The following is a 19,449-nucleotide window of genomic DNA, read 5'->3' on the forward strand; positions in this document are numbered from 1 at the left end:
GAAGGACACGCACGCAGAGCCAATAGAAAAAGTTAGAGACAAGCAAGCAAGCCATCTGTAATTTCTATAGTTGTATATATGTTTGAAAACCGGGTATCTTGACTTTTGATCCAAGGTGCTTTGCCAAGTCCACAAAAGAAAAAAGCAAAGAAACGCCACTATGCAGCTTTTATCCAACGCCTTAGCCTCCCCTTCCTCTCCCTCTTCTGCCTCGTCCACGGCCTCGTCCACGACCTCTCCCAGGGCCTCCTCTCGCTTGTTTCGGCGCGGGAGTTCCGCTTTCTGCGCTTCCACTGTCACTCTCTTCTGAGCCAGATTCTTCCTCCTCCTCGTCTGATTCTTCTTCGTCATCGTCTTCGGAGTTTTCCACCACCTTTTCCTTTTCCACCTTGGGCTGGCTCGTCGCTCTTTTGCGGCCCCGCGTGCCTTTTGCTGGCTTTGCTGCTGCTGCCGCTGCCGGCGACGGTGCAGAAGAAGACACAGCAGCACTCTCGGGATTCTCGACTGATACGCCCCTCGTCTTCGATGCAGCGCTTGCTCGTGCGCGCTTCTGCGGTATAGAGGAAGATGGCGGCGGCGAAAACTCCAGCTGGCGAGGCGACGTGGGCGCTTCGCTCGGGTCCGCAATGGCCCGCTGCAGCATCAAGTCGCCGAAATCGTGAAACGGCAGCGAGAACTCGATGTACTTATCCTCGGCCTCGTCGTCGTCAAAGTTTTCGCGCTCGTCAATCAGGTCGAGGTCGTAGTAGGTGCGTAGCTTTTCCCATATGTATGGGATTCGCGTGTGTCGGTGGATGTCGGGATCGATGCCGTGGTTGCGCAGATGCTCTGAGATTGCAATCATTCGAAAGTGCTTGTGCATTCCTAAGAAATGGGCATGTCTGGTCAGCACGGAAATTCACACTCGCTTCTTCTTATGTAGTGCAGGACGAGGCCAACCAGCAGGTTTCCAGCGAATGACGCCTTTGAATAGTGAGGATATCTGGTCATCCGTCCAGAGATTGTCGTACGGGGTCACGGGTATGATTGGTTTGAAAGCCGAGGATGAATAGCCCGGGGTCACGCTTAATCGAGGCGTATCAACGTCCATAGCGCTGTCTTCTCTGATGGTGGTTGGCGTTGAAGACACCTGCAGCCGCGAGCGCTTCTTTGGAGGCATTGTGGCGCAGTTTCCAGGCCTGTAAGGTAGTATCTACAGTAGATAATGATGATTGAAAGAGATGCGGGCGTGTTGGAAAGAGTGATTGGTGCGCGGTTCGAGATGCATTGGGCAGAGCAACAATGCCGATGATGGATAAAAAAAGAGCACAGAGCTCGAGGCGTCAAGGTTTGGTGTTTTGTTGCCGAAAGCAAAACGCATCAAATGAGATCATGGCTAGCTCTGGAGCTATCAGCCACTAACGTTCACTGACACTGACAGCTGATTGTTAGCGGCCACCAGCACTGGCACTGGCACTGGCACGGAGACCTGCCCGCGAAACAAACATGGACGCCGGCTTTGATGCTCTTCAACGCCAACACCGATAAAGCTCCAGGGCTGCCTTTTCTCTCTTCTTGGACAGCGCGGTTTGCGCTGATGGCCTCAGTTTGCGCTTCTGCCGCATCTTATCCTCTATGCATCAATTGCTGAAGCGCGCGAGGAAGCCATGGCCAGCGATGGCTCCGACGAATACGTCTTTGCCATTCCCAATTTCTGGCAGCCCTCGAAGCTGCTGCTAGACCTGGGGGCAGAGGCGCCCTCAACCTTTTTTGCAAACGATTTCACAAGTAAGCCATTGGATAATCGAGTGCCGTTCTTTTGGGGTAGATGGGTGTCAAAATGCTAATTTCTCTCTCTGTGTGTGTGCGCGACTAGATGCCTTGTCAAAGACAGACTCTGACCCCTTCGCGCTCGATCCCTTATCATCAACCCACGATGGATTCTTCAAACTGTTACCGCTGCACGACACCCACATAGAGCATATTGAAACGGATAGCGAGAAGACTTCGACCGCGTCCCCAGACTCAGAACCCATAGAACAGCCAGAAAAGCCGCCGGACGAGCCCCCAGCGGCGCTTGACAGTGACGATGATGAGGAGGGCGAAGAAAACGACATATGGCTGGAGCCGAGAATACCTGCCAAGCCAAAACCTCCGCATAGGACATGGAATGGCTTCTTATCCGGCAATCCAGCCACAAAGTTCCAGCCCATGACGGTCAGCGAGGCCGGTCCCGCTGCCTACGATGCCCTGCTGCGTTCTCCAAACGACCCGATGAAGCTCAGGAATACCGATGTCCCGGTCGTTGATACGAAAACATACTTGTCTTCCTTATTGGCTTTGGCGCTCGGCGGGGAATCCGTCCTTTTCACCAGAAAGGACGGTACGCAAAGCCTCAGGCCAGCGCTGCCCAAGATGAGAGCCTCGGGCTATTCCAGCCATGTCCTCCAGGCGCTTGAGAACAAGTGCCTGAGATGCGGAAACACCTTGATGGGTCTGCGCGCATTTGTCGATTCCGCCTTCTTGGACCATCCAAGCCGATGCGGAGTGGCTCTGGCTAGTACTATCAACCAGGTCCTCCAAGTTGTCCAGGAATGGGTAGCTTTTCATGGGCGGAACCCCCGTTCGCTTCTGCAACTTCAAGCCACCGTCAACTCAGTCGTAGCTATCCTTCGCCCGTTCAAGGCCCTCATGTCCCATCTACGCCACGGCATCACTGATGAAGATATTTTAAATCTCGTGTTTCACCAGGCATACTCCGTTGATAACAATGAGGAGTATCTACGTCAGATTATGCGGGAGGTGCTGCGGAGAGTATCCGGGCCTTGGATAGAGTTTCTTGAAGAGTGGATAGGAACAAGACGCGAGCAAGGACTGCCTTTTACCAAGTCCAATTTAGGCGAAAGTAAGGGGTTTGTCAAGGTTGAGGCACGGGTTTTTAGGGATGATTTTGGTCGGGAGCTCGCAGAGGTTGACTACATCCTGGACTCTACAAAGATGCCACCTTTTATGCCCGAAGATGTGACGGAGACAATATTTGAGACCGGGCGCAACTTGCGATTCATTCGATCGTTTCATGAAGATCATCCACTAGCTCAGCAGGATGTCATTGCATCTAGTGATCCTCCCCAAGCCAAATGGCTTTACGACTGGGATGCTATCCTACGGCTTGAGAGCCGTGCTGTTGCGTACCGCGACTCTTTGATCGACGCCATTCGGTCGAGCCGTGATGGCTACTCTCTGGATCCCATGGCCGGATCCGTTCAGTCACTAGTTGATAGGCCTGGTTCTATTCTTTCCTTCTTTGGATTGGACCAAATCGGAATGGAAGAGCGTATTGCAGCATCTATCGAGCAGTTTGCTCAACCAGTTGCCACCCACGACTCGGAAGATTCTTTAAGTAAGATTGTGCGCGATCGACTTTCCGGGACACATATATCGACAATTGAGCTCTCAAACTCTACCCCTCACTGGACGTTGCTCCCCGTCCTTTCTTTCGGCGTTATTGCTTCAGCACAGGCCCAAGTGGTTAATAAAGAGACGCTCAAACTCCTTTTTACAGAGCACAACCTGCGAGATCATCTAAGGCTACAGCGAGAATGTCAACTTTTAGGAAACGGGCTTCTTTGTAGCCGCCTCTCCCACGCTCTATTTGATCCCAGTATGGATACGGCGGAAAGACGTTCAGGGGTCGCGAGGAGGAGCAGTGTCATGGGCTTACGGCTAGGAGGGCGCGATAACTGGCCCCCAGCAAGCTCAGAGCTACGACTGGCGCTGATGGGCATACTTTCTGAATGTTACAACGCTAATCAGGATGATGGAAGAGTGGGGAGAAGTGGCCGCCTCTTTGACAAGGAGAAATCCGGCTTGCCAGGGGATATGAGCTTTGCTATAAGGGATCTATCCGAAGAAGAAATCGCCAAGTGCATCAACCCGGACAACCTTGAAGCCTTGGACTTTCTCCGTCTGTCCTATACAGCGCCGCCGCAGCTGAGCCCCATCATCACGCCGATGAATTTGCTCCAGTACGACGGCATCTTCAAATTCTTATTGCGTGTCTTGCGAATGACATTTGTCGTTAACCAGCTCTTCCGGGACACTAATAGCTTGGCTCGTGGCTGGGAGGATCCAGGCGACGCAACGCTGCGGTTCGTAAAGGAAGCCCAGCATTTTGTGGCCAGCGTGTCGACATATTTCCTCGACACAGGCATCGCTGTTCCTTGGCGCGTATTTGAGAGGAAATTGGACAAGGTCGAGGCGGATCTCCAGCGGCCGGGCATGAACAGTTCATCAGAGGATATTCAGAGCCCGGATAAACTACAAGAGTTTCATTCTCTCGTCCTGGATCGAATCATGCTTGCCTTGTTCCTCAGAAAGAGGCAGCAGCCAGTACTGAAGCTGCTAGAGGACATTTTCAATACCATTTTACGATTCGCCAAGCACGTCAGACTAAAGTGGCTTGGAGCACAGGGCGAAGAGACAGACGCCCAGACAACAGTGGAGGCGGATCCCTCTGCTTTATACGCAGAGTTTAAGAGAAAAGTGCAAATCTTCATCACGGTGTGCCGTAGCCTCTCGGAGAAGGCTCGTCGCACAGACGGTAAGAGGGGGAGAGAAGATAGAATATTCAAGGAGCAGTACGGGACTGGCGACGATAGCATGGTTGCGCAGCTCCTAGTGAAGCTTGACATGTTTGATTATTATCTCAAGCGATAGATGGGCTGCGTCGAGTATATTCGAGGCGGCTTTGCAGAAAATATTAATGACAAATTCATAATGACATGATTATGAGAATGAATTCATAAGCGTCGAGTATGTTCGAGGCGGCTTTGCAAAAAAAGATCAACAACACATTCATAATAACATAATCATGAGAATGGATTTTGAGAATGAATTCATGAATCATTCTCAATTCATTCTCAATTCATTCTCAATTCATTCTCAATTCATTCTCAATTCGCATCTTTGTCTTGAGAACTCCACGATATAATTCTTCTACAAGTCCACTCCGACTTTATTGTCCATAACAGCAAGTCTTTCGCGGTTCGCTGCCCCTCCATGCCCGCTAAAGAGGTACAGCGAGTTCTAGTGCCCCTCGTCGCGTGGAGACGCGACCGAGACTAAGCCTAGGGACCTAAGCTAAACAATGACAGTCCATCTCATCGAGCCTTGTAGCGTCAGAAGCATTTTGTCCGTTTACAGACCTTCCATGCTCTGGACCAGCTGATTATCTACCTCTAATCTGTTCCTCCAAGGTCCATTGCAGCAGCATGTCTCAACAGGGCGCCGCTCCCCGCAATCTCAGCTTGACAGAGGAGCTCGAGAAGCTGGAGCAGTCCATCACTCTGACTCTGCAAGGTACGGAATTTCTGTTTCTTCTGACCATGCAAAGGAGCTAACCATGCCCCAGAGATTGACCACAACTTCAGCAAAGCGCATCGCATCGTCACAACGGGCATCTTGCCGGTGGTGGAACGCTATGGAGAGCACTCGCGAGCTGTCTGGGAGGCATCCAAGGTATGGCAGCAACCCAAATCAGCTCTAATGCATAACAGCCAGCTAATTGAACCTTTGCTTCGTCAGTTTTGGAAACAATTCTTCGAATCCTCGGCGAATGTATCCCTATCTGGCTATGAAGACCATGCTCGCGACAACGAACACGACGTCAGTGCCGCGGAGAGCAGCGCCATGAGGGAAGACTTCACGATCGATGTGACTGCCGACCAAGACGAGGAGGCAGCGAAAGCGAATGCGTCAGAGCATCACTCAACACTCCACGGCGACGAAACGATGCTGGACGACGCCGAGCTAGCAGGAAGCACGCCCCGGCCTCCGTCGACAAAGCCCATCAAGGCCGAAGCCATGGCCGAAGAAGCGTCTCAGCTCGAGTCCACGTACGAAGCCATGAGGCGAGAAATGCAACAAGAGGAGGACGTCGAGATGGCCGACAAGGAACAGGAGTCAGAAATGGACGAAGACTCATCCATTGTGTTTGCCCAACATACAGCGCGGCTACCAGATATCTCAAGGACGCCAAGGGGGGCAACACCAAAGGCACTACCCAACATATTCAACAAGGACGGATCAGTCCAACGACACGGCCAAAAAGATCCCCTACTTCACCGTGTCCTTGACAAGTCATATCGCCTTCAGGCCACCCCTCACAAGTCAGCCATTCGCATCTCGCCGTTGAAGGGCAAGCAACCAGAGCTGCAGCCGCAGAGGAGCGCATGGCAAGACTCCCCCCTGTCGTCTCCCGAAATTGCCATCCCGCAGCTGAGAAGCGAGGCCTTCATGTCCCCATATAAAACCAACGCGCGGCAGCGGCTGGTGGCGGCAACCCAGGCCCCGAGAACGCCTGGCGTCAGCGTGCAGACGCCAGCCACTGCGAAGAAGACGCGGGACGTGTTTGCGGCAGAGGGTGGCAGCGTCGCCGCCGGTTCTAAGAGAAAGGCGGATGAGATTAATTGGGAGAGCGATGACGATGATCATCTCGGGATGAGCCCGCCCAAGACAATTCAGTTTGCTCTGCCGCCGTCGAAATTGCTTCAGACGCCCGCACGAGAAGCTAGCAAGAGGATCGTTGACGATATCCTACTTGATGCTGGGGCGGGAGCAGACTCGTCCGAATATAGTCCATCCATGGTCAAGATGAACGAAGACATTCTCAACGATAGTTTCTAGGCGACCAAGAATAGAATGAAGAGATTGTTGACCCAGCAGGCCCAGCAAAACATGGCAGTTCTTGTGACGGTAGATCTAACTTACAGCTAATAGGTACTCACCCCATTTCGTCCAACTTGGCGTGTTCCAAATCATCATTTGAGTTCATGGAGTTGTATTTTCCACAAAATCTATTACCCTTTTAGCCATATTACTCGGCTTCTTCCACTAGAGATCGTCGGCTGTGCGTCAAGGTAACGCATGGGATGTCTCACCAATATCCGACCCTCACCCAAGAGACAACATCGGAATATTACCAATGTACCGGTACTCTGCATAAAAAAATTGGCAAAAGTCACAATGTCCCGCAGCCCAAGGAAAACGGTCCAAAGCTCTCAGCTATGAACAGACTAAAATGTTCAAGCCTGAAGTTTCCGATAGCCAGCATCCGCACTAAAAGAAAAGGATGAGAAGAGGGGTCCTTTTTTTCTAAATGCAAGGGAGGGCAGCCTGACATATCGGTTTCCTCTTTCAGCTGGGCAGTGTCTAATTACCTCCTCGACAAATGATGTAGGACTGAATCGCGAGCCCGGCGTTTTATGGTGTTGCGAGCGTCAGGTGTGTGTGGTGACATTTGGCTGGGGGCAGCCATGGCCATGGTAAGCCGCTGTCTCATCCAACGCCCCTATATTACTCACTTCTTCTCCTCTAAAAATATTTAGTCTTGCTTGTCTCTTTTTGTCTTTATCTTGCGCTCTTCTCTTGTCTGATTCTGTTCTTCGTCTTCACTCATCTTCTCTTCTCTTGCTTTTTGGGGTTGCCCATCCTTTTCCTTCTTATATCATCGTTCTCTGTAAATGGACTCCTACCATGGCGGCAGCTACGAGGGACACCAGCAATCAGCCTTCGATGAACCGTATTGTAGCTGAACACGTTCATCAAAGAGCAATGTCAACCATTTTTCTCAACGAACAACTCATGAAAGGACCACCCCGCTTCCGGGAGGCTGACCTGAAGGATCCACGCCTCCGCCACTGCGCCTTTGATCCAGAGACTGTCGTTTTCGAGTCTCGAATTGGGGGTGGAAAAGATGGATACGTCTGGAGGGTAAACTTTGGCGGCGAGGGACCATTCGTCCTGAAGGTTGTGAGTAGCGACTCTGTTTGAACGATTGTTTTATTCGCTCACTAATTGCGGCGATGCTACCCTGACTAGTTTTGGGATCAAGTACCTCCCATCAAGGCCGGGGACTATTATTCGATGCAGAGAGAATGCCAGAATGCTGCCGTTCTTCAGATGATGGAGGCAGCCGTGGCAACAAAGCCAGTTCTTGTAAACGCTCGCCCCGAGACAAGACAGGCCGCCATGGAGAATTATCTATCATTTACCGAAGAGAACTGCTCCCCGCGATATACTAGGGATCTTCCCGAGACAGCTGCACGCCCGAGGACCAGGCTTATCTCATCATTACCACGCATGACCAAATGCTATGGCTGGCTGAAGCTGCCCAACGAGGTGTGGATTGATCTGCCACCCCATCTGCAGGCCGAAAACGACGACCCCAGGAAGATTAGGACGCTTTTTGAAAATCACATGGGCTGCGTTGCCGTCATCTATGAGCTTGTCGAAGAAGGTGAAAACGAGATGGAGACTGTGGAAGATGTTGACACTTTTCTATGGCACGCTGGTTTTGCCTATGCGGTCGACCCGCATCCGAAGAACTGGAAAAGCGGCGTCTTGGTCGATCACTCCGAAATTGTTCATATCCGCGGGTATAACTGGAACATGGGAGATTACGTCGGAAGAACAGCGGAGCAGATCCTAGAGGGCGAAGGGAATAAGGCATAAAAGGTTTGATCAGGCGCAGAGAGCATCTACTGAATCCCTTTCGATCTACAGTGAGTATTATTGCATGGATGAACGGCACGGCATAAATTGTATGGGCAATGAGGGGTCTGATGGGTTATATGGCAACTGGATTAGACGGCAATCATTTAGGCTACGACACTGGCAGTTCAACAGGCTGCCAACACGTTGAGCTCTGACAGAAATGGCGATATGGAGGAAATAGAAATTTGATCTACACGTTTACCCATCTGCCGAGTATAGAATGACCATGTTCCCTATCATTCTAGAGTATGTACGAGGGCCATCGTCTCTACCCTTCTGCCCAATACGGCCGACTCCCTCGCCCATCTATCCACGCCCCCTTTCCGTTCAGCTCTGCGCAGTTCCCTATGCGGCTGAGTCCAGAAGCTGAATTCAGAAGCTGAATCCAGGATTACCGGGACTCATCACATCCGAAAGCACTACGACTATTGCCAGACGAATGACAACAGACTAAATGGAATAGGGAACCACTCAGAGCCCAAGACACGGCACAGTAGCGCTCCGAGACGACGCAAGGGAGGCTTCTCCAGCTTTTTTTTCCGTTTTTTTTCGCACCACATGAGCCATTGGACACAACAAAACGTGAAAAAAGCGGTTGGGCGCCAAGGTTGTTCGGTATCGCTGGTGCGGAGCAACTCCATGTAAACCCCTGCCAATCGGTTTTTTGTGTGGGAGTGGGCATGTCACCATGACCAGTTTTAAATACTATTCATCCCTTGAGGTGAAAGCCACGATGCTATTGGACGCCATGAAAAAAAGTTTCTGCCTGTCTCGTGCTTTGGGAGAAGGAAAAGGAAGGAAGGGAAAGGAAAATTAGGCGCCGCTAAATGCTGCAGGGAGAAGCTGAAGTGAATAGAGGCAGACGGTTGTAGAGGTATCAGTGCGTTGGGTAGTAGAAAGAGAGAGAGAGATGAATGAAAACTCAGTTAATATATCTATATACACGATACCAAACATGAAACCAACACAAGCAAAAAATCAAGACTGAGAGGCTTTTTTTTTCTTTTCTTTTTTTCCTGTTTCTCCCTCTTTTTTTCTCTCTCTCTCTTTTTGCTTTTTCTTTTACCGCTCTTTAATGCAAGACATCTCTCCCTGCCGCCTTAATCCAAGCCACGAGAACAGGACAAGGCTCAGACAACTAGTATCTTTTTTTTTTGTCCCCCACAGGCGGAAAAGTCTCAGACCAATAAATTCTAGGCGCTCGGATATGATATCCTTACGCACAATTTTGCTGCCGCATTTGGAACTAGCTGGGGAAAGATTGTCGGATGTTGTTTGGAGGCGTAGGGTCGGGAGCTGGTGGGCGATATCCGATGGTTTGAGAGAACAAGATTTTTGCTGGGATTGGGTGGTGATGGGGATGGCATTTGTGATTTCTGGTGGGTTTGTGTGGAATGGCAAAATCTATGCTGGCGACTTACACTTGTTGAGTGTATGATGTTTGTCGTTGTTGATATAGCTGTTTAAGAGATGCTGTATCTTGTGATGGGAAGTTACAAATGGTGGCATATGCTAGTTGCCATCACTCTCTGCCGGGTATGATGCTATAGAATGGCAGTCGACTCTCCAAAAAAGGAAACAAAAAAAAAAAGTGTTACATGTATACATGTATAATGAAATACGACTGGTCTGCTATTGTGTGGAGAGCTGCGGAATTCCTTGAAGGCGTCTTGTTTTGTTCGCTTCAAGAGACAAGTTTGTCATTTACTTCAACAGTAAGGTCATGGCAGATCAAGCAGAGTTTTAATAATCACTTCATGCCAAGAGGCTATTAATAGGGGCATATCTACGTCGGATTATAACTCGACTTGCCTCTCTGTGCTTTGAGATGCAGTGGTGCTGAGCATTGGACAAAGTATGACTGATGGGGCATCAACATCAGCTTGATTGGAAGCCTATTTGCCTGTAGTCCTTGCGGTGTCGCCATTCTCTGTCTCGTACGTATTCACTGCAAGTATATCGGCTTTAGAAAGTAATTCTTGTTGGCTCTCTTGCACAACATGCACCAAGAGCTCCAGTAACTTATGCCTGCAGAGTGAATATCACGGGTCCAAGGGTCGCAGACAGCTGAGCCGTATCCCGATACGCAGTCTCTACGTCACAGAACGAAGGAGGCGTATCATGGGGATAAAACAGCTTGGTTCTCATCTATGATACGGGCGTACTCCCGGTCCATATCTAGACAAAGATATGCACTCACTACCTAGATTACATGGTGTTATTGAGAATTCTTTTCTCATATTTTTCGGTCACAACGTCATCAGTTAGTTACCCTTGATAGTACAAGTTGAAAGCTCATGTACAGGTACTCTATATGCGGAAATACAGCTTCAGAGGCTCTGGGTAAACAATTTTGGAAAGAAAACATCTTACCTCGGCATCTCATATTACCAAGGTACACAATACTGCGTAATTCTAGGGGGCCCCTACTTCAAGGAAGCGTCAAGTACAAGAGTTGAATGCTGATGAATCGATATTAGTTGAGCAGCAAAATGAAAAGTTACTCATTAGAGTCAGTAGAGAAATATAATTCAATTAAGAAAACTGTTTAGTACGCCCGTAACTCATCACTAACATTCGCCCAGTCCCATTATTGTTCATCATGCTATGCTCTTTCAACGCTCTTTGTATACCTTGACCCCAATTTTCCCAAGATCAAATAATAAAGGAAAGAAAACAAAAAAATCCAAAAGCAATCGAGTAATTGTATGTGTCCGCGTAATGTATATCTTATAGTCATCGGAGACCACCGCGAGGCACCATGCTCTCGTTGATATTGGGCATTCTTGGTTCTTTGCGGGCTGAGGAGGAGCTTTTTGATGGCGATGAAGCCTTGGCCTTTGCTCCTAGTAGAGCTCGCTTCTCAGTGGCGACAGACGACAGCGAAGCAGTTTCGCTGCTGTCGTCTGCTCGAAGGTACGCCTCATCGCGGCGCTGTCCGTGGAGAATGCCGTTGAGCATCTGGCCGAGGCCGCGACGCTCAAGGCTTTGAGAGCGAGAGCCGGAGGGAGAAGAGGAGGAGGAAGAAGTGGGTTTCTCGGCCTTTTTGCCCAGAGAGGGTCCGGGACGTTGAGCCTTGCCGATGGAGAGGCCGCCGTTGTGTCCAAGGAGAGACATGTTGGTGTTGTCTGAAGAGTTGCCGGAGTTGCTGTTCATGATGGTTGGTTTGGTGTTTTTAGTTGATGGAAGGGAGGTAATGAGCATACAGTTGAGAATCAATTGTGATTGATTGCTTGGGTTGCTGATGGCAAGTTGTGTCAAGGCTGCCAGGAAGCTGCTGCTTTATAGAAGCGGTGATTGTAGTGGTGGTGGTATTAGTTGTTGCTCCTATTGTTTTGATGTGATTGATGTGATTGGGTTGATTGATGTGATTGAGCTGATTGATGTCTGCCTGAGATGGACCTCAACAACCAGGCATCAGCGAATCTATATATACTCGGAATCCAGGGGCAGAAATCTCCAACGTCTCTGCTCCTTGCCAATGCCACGCCCAATTACACCAAAATAGCCAAACTCTACTGATTACACGTACCCACCGCCCACATCATCATCCTCATCACGGCTACGAGGCTAGCGCGAACCGTTGGTAGCAGAAGCCCAAACACCCTTTTCCAGAAAAAACTGCTGCTCTCCATTGTCCTCGTCCGACGCTCTGATAGGCCAGACTGCGGTAGAGGCTGCTTGGGAAACGTCTGTAAAAACACGCAAAGTCACGACGACTCCACCGCAACAGTCACCGCTGCGCACAGCCCGCGCAGCTTTTGACTCATGGCGGGTCAGCCGTCGTTCCGGGTACAAGTTGCGCCAAACGGGTCACGGAGCCGCGAAGCTTGTCTTGCGGGGATGGCAAGGATGGCCAGGATGGATGGAGACGGGGATGACGAGTTTCTGCCTGAATGCTGGAATAAGGCCTTTACTTTTGAGGGCCGGGACAGCTGCTTACACAAGGCCTACGCAGACGCCTACGCATGGCTTTGCCGTTGGACAGATGGATGATGGATACATGTCATCGCAACATGTGCTGAGACGGCGATGCCGGCAAGGCTGTAGATGCATCTCAGCCACCAGAGATTCGCAGCCACAATCATCAACTGCAATGTACTTGCCATGTTACTGAGTGTTGAATCCATCCAACCTCTTGTTGATAAAGCCGATGCCTGATCTGCATCTGCGCCCTGCTACAGCCGCTGACACACGCTTCCGTAGGCGACAGAATAACTTGAAAGCTGCCTACCAGGTATCTACGTATTTGACCTACAGGTTTCTTTGCTCCATCTTGCCTTGTACTTGATGAAAAGGAGGGCAGCATCGCCAGGAGGCCGCAGTATCTTGCCAGAAAGGGTCAACTGGTTCACATCCAGCGAGGAAAACAAGCGCTCAGCAATCTACGGGTGACGACAGCTCAGTACGCAACGCTGCACGACTGCACTCAAATGGCAGCGCTGGTGCGTGTGCGTTACGTCGCCCCTCATAGCGCTGTATTAGAGCCAACGGTGCTATCGTCGATAGAGGTTTAGGTCTGGTTATCGCATGTACTTGTAGGAGACTAACACCAACAGAGTAGGTCGATGTAGTCTGTTGAATATCTCTCATCTCGGCACAAGGCCTCTTAAATCCGCCAGCCTTTACTACTTCATCAAGCTCTAGACTATACACATGCATCTCGACAATCTTAAGCTTTACATCATCCATAGCCGGCATCGACTCACTCATCGTGCAGCAGGGCGAAGCAGCGGCTGCAGCCCGTCGTGACTCTTTTGTGCGTCCTGCAATTTCAGCCATGACTCCTCCCCAGCTCCCCCCTGCCAGCCTTGTCCCAAACCAGCACAGCAGATGCTCCATCGGCTGCGCGGCATTTGATGCGATTTGCTACAGCGCAGCGCCGTGTCCACTCCGGCGCTGTCCCGTGGCTCGAGATGGCTCGAGATGGCTCTAGATCAGTTTCTTCATGCAGTCATTCATGTCGCTTGGCTGGTCAATTGAGATCAAGGTGCCGCTCTGCGTCTGCAAAGGGTGGCAGGTGCACGGCATCTACATCCAGGCGTGAAAGGGCATGTAAAATCAGACAGTTGCTTGCAGGGAATCTCCACCGCAAATTGCAGTCAGATTCAAGGTGGATCGATATCTATCCTGAAAAGAGTCTTGCGAAAAAAATCTCCACGAAATATGGTTACCTAGCTGCCAGCACCATCTGTATGCCTACGCGAGGATGAATACTGCTTTGCATGTGTTGGCCAAGGCAGCAACAAAGGCCTAATAATTGAGCCGAACGTTCGTGACGACTTTGCCCCGACTTTTGCGAGGCTTTGACGACGCTGACTGCGAGCACCAAAGCCAGATCGATCTCTATACGAGTATCGAGTACACGTATCTGGCCGCAAATAACCCGTCATTCATGATCAATGATCTTCTCGTTTCTCCAGGTTCAGTGCACCTGGCTTATACGAAGTAGTGAGAACAAGAGTCTCATACTAAAAGGCATTCCAAATATGATTCATCAAACACATTCAACGTGGCTTAATTCAATTGTAGTTGATACACACGTAATTTCAACAAAACAGCTAGACAAAACATGTTAACTGCTGAAAAACAAAACAAGAAGCAATCAACATCCTCATCTTCATCTTTCTCCGCACTTACTGCCATGTGGGGCAGTATCCGGTACTCCACCTTGGCGTGCTCGGCCTACTGGCCGCTGGTAGCTTGTACCTTTTTGCCCGGTCGCTATCGCTTATCGATATACGCAGCTTATCGCTATCAGTAGAAAAATTTCCCAGTTGGAACTCTCAAATTCTGCTGCTGAGCGGCGACGGCGAGCGCTTGACGGACGGCCACGACACACCACCATGGACGACCAAGTGCACAAGCCGCATCGCAAGAGCAAGGAGAAGAAGCAGCACTCGGGAGGTAAGTTGCGCGCTCAATTTGGAGGCTTGAAGCTCCCATGAATCCGCCATTGACTGAACCTGTGGCAGAACGCAACCCCAAGGCTTTTGCCGTTGCTAGACCCGGCAAGCTTCAGCGACAGGCTGCCAGATCGTCTGATGTACGTCTTCCATCTCTTCACTCTTTACGAATGCCTCAAGACGACAAGGCCATCAGTATCATTCAATATACTGACAACTTCATCTCCAATTAGATCAAGGAAAAGCGTCTCCATGTCCCTCTCGTCGACAGACTTCCAGATGAGGCGCCGCCGCGCCTCGTCGCCATCGTCGGCCCCCCCGGCGTGGGCAAGACGACTCTGCTAAAATCTCTCGTCCGACGATATGCCAAGGAGACTCTTTCCGATCCTCAGGGCCCCATCACGGTCGTTACCTCGAAGAAACAGCGATTGACGTTCATGGAGTGCCCCAACGAGCTGGAAGCCATGGTGGACGTCGCCAAGGTCGCCGACATCATCCTTCTCATGATTGACGGCAACTACGGCTTTGAGATGGAGACTATGGAATTTCTCAACATCCTGGCCGCTACTGGTATGCCTGGCAACGTCTTTGGTGTCTTGACCCACCTGGATCTGTTCCGCAAGCCTGCCGCTCTAAAGGATGCCAAAAAGCACCTAAAACGAAGACTCTGGACAGAGCTCTACCAGGGCGCTCATCTGTTTTACCTCTCTGGTATCATGAATGGCAGATACCCAGATCGTGAGGTTCACAACCTGTCTCGCTTCCTCTCCGTCATGAAGAACCCGCGACCTCTTGTGTGGAGAAACTCTCACCCATACACCATCATCGATAGCTTCCGCGACATCACCCACCCCACCAAGATCGAAGAAGACCCTAAATGCGATCGATCCATTGTTCTATCAGGATACCTGCGAGGAACCAACTTTGCAACCCAGGGCCAGCGAGTGCATGTTGCCGGTCTGGGCGACTTCACCGTGTCTTCTATGGAAGTGCTGCCTGATCCTTGCCCCACACCGGCCATGGAGCAGGCTTTGGCCAAAATTACTGGCAAAAAGGGACGAAGAAGACTGGATGAAAAGGAAAAGAAGCTCTACGCCCCCATGTCTGACCGCAGCGGCCTGAAGATTGACGGCGATGCCATCTGGATCACCAGGGATAAGGGATTCACATTTGACAAGGATGCGGACACTACCGAACGTGGAGAGGGAGAAGAGATGATTATTGGGCTTCAGGCCGAGCGAAGGCTACTCGGCCAGACAGAAGACGGAGTGCAGCTGTTCAAAGGAGGCCGAGAAGTCAAGGAGCTAGCTGAGGAAGAAGATACCGGCAGAAAAGAGCAGCGAAAAGCTAGGATTGCTGAGCGAGAAGATGGAGACGATGAAGGGAACGAAGACGACGAAGGCTTTGTCAGTGGCAGCGACGAAGAAGACCCAGACGACGAAGAAGAATTCAACGAAGGGAAACTGGGCAAAATGTTCCGCGGCAAAGCTGACAAGGAAGCCAACGGCGATGATGACCTTGCCTTTGCAGACAGCGATTCAGATCTTGGTTCCATCTCAGATCTTGACAGAGATGCAGAGGGTGACGAAGAATACGACTCTGATGAGGAGACTGCGGCCCTGAGATGGAAAGAAGGAATGGCCGACAGGGCTATGAAGCTCCACTCCAGGAAACGCTCGTATCACACTGCAGACCTGGCTCGTTATATCTACGACGGCTCCATGACTGCCAGCGAGGCATTGAAGAAGTGGAGGGGCGAAGAGGACGACTCGGAAGAGGAGGACATTGAAAATGACTCTGAAGACGAAGAGTTTTTCAAAAAGAATGCACAGGAGAGCGAAGACCTGATCGAGGATCGATCAATACCAGAGTACGACTACGAGGACTTGGCGGCCAAGTGGGCCAATAGCGAGAATATTGAGGCTCTCAAGACAAAGTTCACAACGGGCAGAAAAGGTGGGCGCGGAGACGATGAGGATGAGGATGGCGAGTTTGGCGGCTTCGATGATGACGAAGGAGAGGGCGACGGTGAGGGTGACGAAGATAGCGAGGGCGATGGTGAATTCGAGGATTTGGAAGCTGATGCTCAAAACCCTCCTCAGCAACAGTCAACGGAAGATATCCAGGCTGAGCGTGAGAAAAACGCAAAGAGGAAAGAGGAGCTCAAGGCAAGATTCGAGGAGGAGGATCGAGATGGTTTCATGAACGACAAGTCAAAGTCCCGACGAGAAGGAGGCGGCGATGGCGAAGAGGAATTCGGCGAGGACGACTGGTACGATGCCCAAAAGGCCATGATCCAGAAGCAGCTCGACATCAACAAGGAGGAGTTTGAAAACCTGGACGAGCGCCAGAGAGCCGCCGTCGAGGGTTACCGAGCCGGCAAATATGCCAAGCTCGTGCTGGAGGGCGTGCCCGCCGAGTTCGTCTCCCGCTTCGACGCCCGGCAACCCATCATCGTCGGTGGCCTCTCAGCGACAGAAGACCGCTGGGGCTTCGTGCAGGTGCGCATCAAGCGCCACCGCTGGCACAAGAAGATCCTCAAGACAAACGACCCGCTCATCTTTTCGCTGGGCTGGCGCCGCTTCCAGACGCTGCCCATCTACAGCATCTCCGACTCGCGAACGCGCAACCGCATGCTAAAGTACACGCCGGAGCACATGCACTGCTTCGCCACCGTCTACGCGCCGTTGATTGCGCCCAACACGGGCTTCGTGTGCTTCAACTCCTTCTCGGCCGCCGGTTTCCGCATTGCCGCCACAGGCACCGTGCTCTCCGTCGACGAGTCCACCGAGATTGTCAAGAAGCTCAAGCTGACCGGCTCCCCTTACAAGATCTTCAAGAACACTGCCTTCATCAAGGGCATGTTCAACTCGTCGCTCGAGATTGCAAAGTTCGAGGGCGCCTCTGTCAAGACCGTCTCCGGCGTGCGCGGTCAGATCAAGCGCGCGCTCTCCAAGCCCGAGGGCCACTTCCGTGCTACCTTTGAGGACAAAATCCTGGCCAGCGACATTGTTTTCCTGCGCGCCTGGTACCCCATCAAGCCGCACCGCTTCTACAACTCCGCCTCCAACCTCATCGGCTGGCAGCCCATGCGTCTTACCGGCGAAGTCCGCCGCGCAGAAAAGGTGGCCACACCGCAGCTCAAGAACTCGCAGTACCGCAAGATTGAGCGCCAGACGCGCCACTTCAACGGCCTCAAGGTGCCGCGCGCCCTCGCTGCCGACCTGCCCTTCCGGTCGCAGATTACTCAGATGAAGCCCCAGAAGAAGAAGACTTACCTGCAGAAGCGCGCCGTCGTCCTGGGCTCTGAGGAGAAGCAGACGCGGGCCTTTATGCAAAAGGTGCTGACCGTCCACAACGAGCAAGTCGCCAAACGCCGTGCCAAGAAGGAGGAGAACCGCGCCTCCTTCAAGAAGAAGTTGGCCGAGGGCGATGAGAAGAGAGAGGCCAGGGAGAAGAGGGAGAGCAAAGAATACTGGCGCAAGAACGGCCGCAAGAGGAGTGGCGGAGATGAAGATGGCGGCGGCGGCGGCAAGAGGAGAAGGTGAAGAGGCGTCGGTTTATAGATGGACATGTATAATGGCGGGAGTTGTCAAGCATCGCAAGTTGTTTTATTGCATTGGGGATAGAATTGGTTACTGTATCTACTACCATCATATATACATACATGACACTAAAATACTAGGTACTACTCCCACCTGCTTCGCAACTTGACTTTTTTTTCTTCATTCTCTTTGCTTCATTTTCTTTGACCCTTTCCATCGCATCTTTCTTCTCCATGCTGGCGGTCAAGAATGCTGTGTCTGCTCTTTCCGTCTCCCCTTACAGCAAAGAAGCCTGCGTCTTTCTGCCTCGGCACCAGCATATTATCCAATCAGCCAATGGCGGCAATGGAGCACGTGCCCCTCTGGAAGCAAGCAGCTGATGTTTTCTAACTTTGTAACTTCAAGGGTTTTTCTTCCCTCGTGCCTTGAAGCTAGACGGGTGGAAGAAGAAGCACAAGCAAGCACTGGAGGCAGCTGATTGAATGGCCCGTGTATGGGTGCGTGCTGCTGAACGCTTCTAGATCCGCCTAGAATAGTACTGTAGCCGTCTCTTGCCCAGCGAGATGAAGATGGAGGTAGACTAGATGCCGCCATTCTTCAGCGTATGAGAAGCCGCCGAGTAAGCGGTATCACCCATCTCGAACCGCTACAGCCTACAGTACACCATGTCTGATACAGGACACTTCCGGCGGCATAGATTGCATGGGGAGGGGTTTCGCACCAGAGAGGGCCTAAGCCTGTCTTGGTACTAAAATCTCGAACCTCTTGCTCGGAGCAGCTTTTTCATGCATGCGCGCACGGAGTCGATGATGCAGATGCCTAAAATGCTATGATGGTCTGGGTTTTTTGCTTGGTTACTGTACCACCAGCAGTGAATCCGCCCAAGGACCTACAGGTACCAACGAGCTTACCATCTGATACACTCAAACCCGCGTTGCTGTTTCAGATGCCTTGAGCTGTCTGTTCAAGGAAGCTGCTTGAGACGGGCCTCGCACGCACTGCGACGATAGCGGGTGCGTCATTCATTGGTGGGCAGGTGACGACTCGCTCTTGCTGCTTCTGCAGCTCCAAGTCCCGACCCTCGCCTTAGCGCCATCGAGTTGCATCACATCATGCCCGCAGCAAGGTCCAGTGGGCTTTTGCCTTCTTCCCTCTTGTACCTTTGCTAGTCACGCCTTGTACCTTTCTGCGTGCGCTTTCCCCGCAGAGGAACCCCGCAGACGGAGCGACGGTACTTGTCGCAGGCAAGCCGTCAGGGAAGCTGCGGCAAGGAGTAGCAGCAGGTAGCAAGTAACCCCACTAGCACATGTTAATTTTGATTATGCACTTTATTGGAAGGCGTTTGTTTCTTTGGTGGATAATACAGCAGGTAGACGAGAAAGAGGTTAAAATAAAGGGAGTCGAGCTAAAAGCAGGTATGGGGAATATAATTTTAAAAAAAGAAGCGACAAAGCAGAGAGTTGCTT

At 51.3% G+C, this 19,449-nt stretch overlaps 6 protein-coding genes across 6 annotated transcripts; 4 read left to right on the plus strand and 2 right to left on the minus strand.

Annotated features, from left to right (window-relative positions):
- Nucleotides 1–34: 34 nt before the first annotated feature.
- TrAtP1_001771 (uncharacterized protein) lies at nt 35–1,395 on the minus strand. Its single transcript, XM_014085078.2, has 2 exons — nt 940–1,395; nt 35–864 (listed from the first exon to the last, which is right to left on the minus strand). The coding sequence occupies exons 1-2, from the start codon at nt 1,157–1,159 to the stop codon at nt 182–184; spliced, it is 903 nt and encodes a 300-aa protein (XP_013940553.1). The 5' UTR covers nt 1,160–1,395; the 3' UTR covers nt 35–181.
- A 67-nt stretch (nt 1,396–1,462) lies between these two features.
- Nucleotides 1,463–4,760, plus strand: TrAtP1_001772 (uncharacterized protein). The gene is made up of 2 exons (XM_066111149.1): nt 1,463–1,767; nt 1,856–4,760. The coding sequence occupies exons 1-2, from the start codon at nt 1,647–1,649 to the stop codon at nt 4,693–4,695; spliced, it is 2,961 nt and encodes a 986-aa protein (XP_065967222.1). The 5' UTR covers nt 1,463–1,646; the 3' UTR covers nt 4,696–4,760.
- Nucleotides 4,761–5,249: 489 nt separating this feature from the next.
- On the plus strand, nt 5,250–6,663 carry TrAtP1_001773 (uncharacterized protein; the record flags this gene model as incomplete). The annotated part of the gene is made up of 3 exons (XM_014085208.1): nt 5,250–5,337; nt 5,390–5,496; nt 5,563–6,663. The coding sequence occupies 3 exons, from the start codon at nt 5,250–5,252 to the stop codon at nt 6,661–6,663; spliced, it is 1,296 nt and encodes a 431-aa protein (XP_013940683.1).
- Nucleotides 6,664–7,512: 849 nt separating this feature from the next.
- On the plus strand, nt 7,513–8,490 carry TrAtP1_001774 (uncharacterized protein; the record flags this gene model as incomplete). Its single annotated transcript, XM_014085826.2, has 2 exons — nt 7,513–7,788; nt 7,858–8,490. The coding sequence occupies 2 exons, from the start codon at nt 7,513–7,515 to the stop codon at nt 8,488–8,490; spliced, it is 909 nt and encodes a 302-aa protein (XP_013941301.2).
- A 2,556-nt stretch (nt 8,491–11,046) lies between these two features.
- Nucleotides 11,047–12,203, minus strand: TrAtP1_001775 (uncharacterized protein). The gene has a single exon (XM_066111150.1). The coding sequence runs from the start codon at nt 11,734–11,736 to the stop codon at nt 11,269–11,271; it is 468 nt and encodes a 155-aa protein (XP_065967223.1). The 5' UTR covers nt 11,737–12,203; the 3' UTR covers nt 11,047–11,268.
- A 2,058-nt stretch (nt 12,204–14,261) lies between these two features.
- On the plus strand, nt 14,262–18,092 carry TrAtP1_001776 (uncharacterized protein). Its single transcript, XM_014085124.2, has 3 exons — nt 14,262–14,439; nt 14,508–14,578; nt 14,672–18,092. The coding sequence occupies exons 1-3, from the start codon at nt 14,379–14,381 to the stop codon at nt 17,984–17,986; spliced, it is 3,447 nt and encodes a 1,148-aa protein (XP_013940599.1). The 5' UTR covers nt 14,262–14,378; the 3' UTR covers nt 17,987–18,092.
- Nucleotides 18,093–19,449: the final 1,357 nt, after the last annotated feature.

Source organism: Trichoderma atroviride, chromosome 1 (assembly GCF_020647795.1).
Source record: "Trichoderma atroviride chromosome 1, complete sequence".
NCBI classification, from domain to species: domain Eukaryota; kingdom Fungi; phylum Ascomycota; class Sordariomycetes; order Hypocreales; family Hypocreaceae; genus Trichoderma; species Trichoderma atroviride.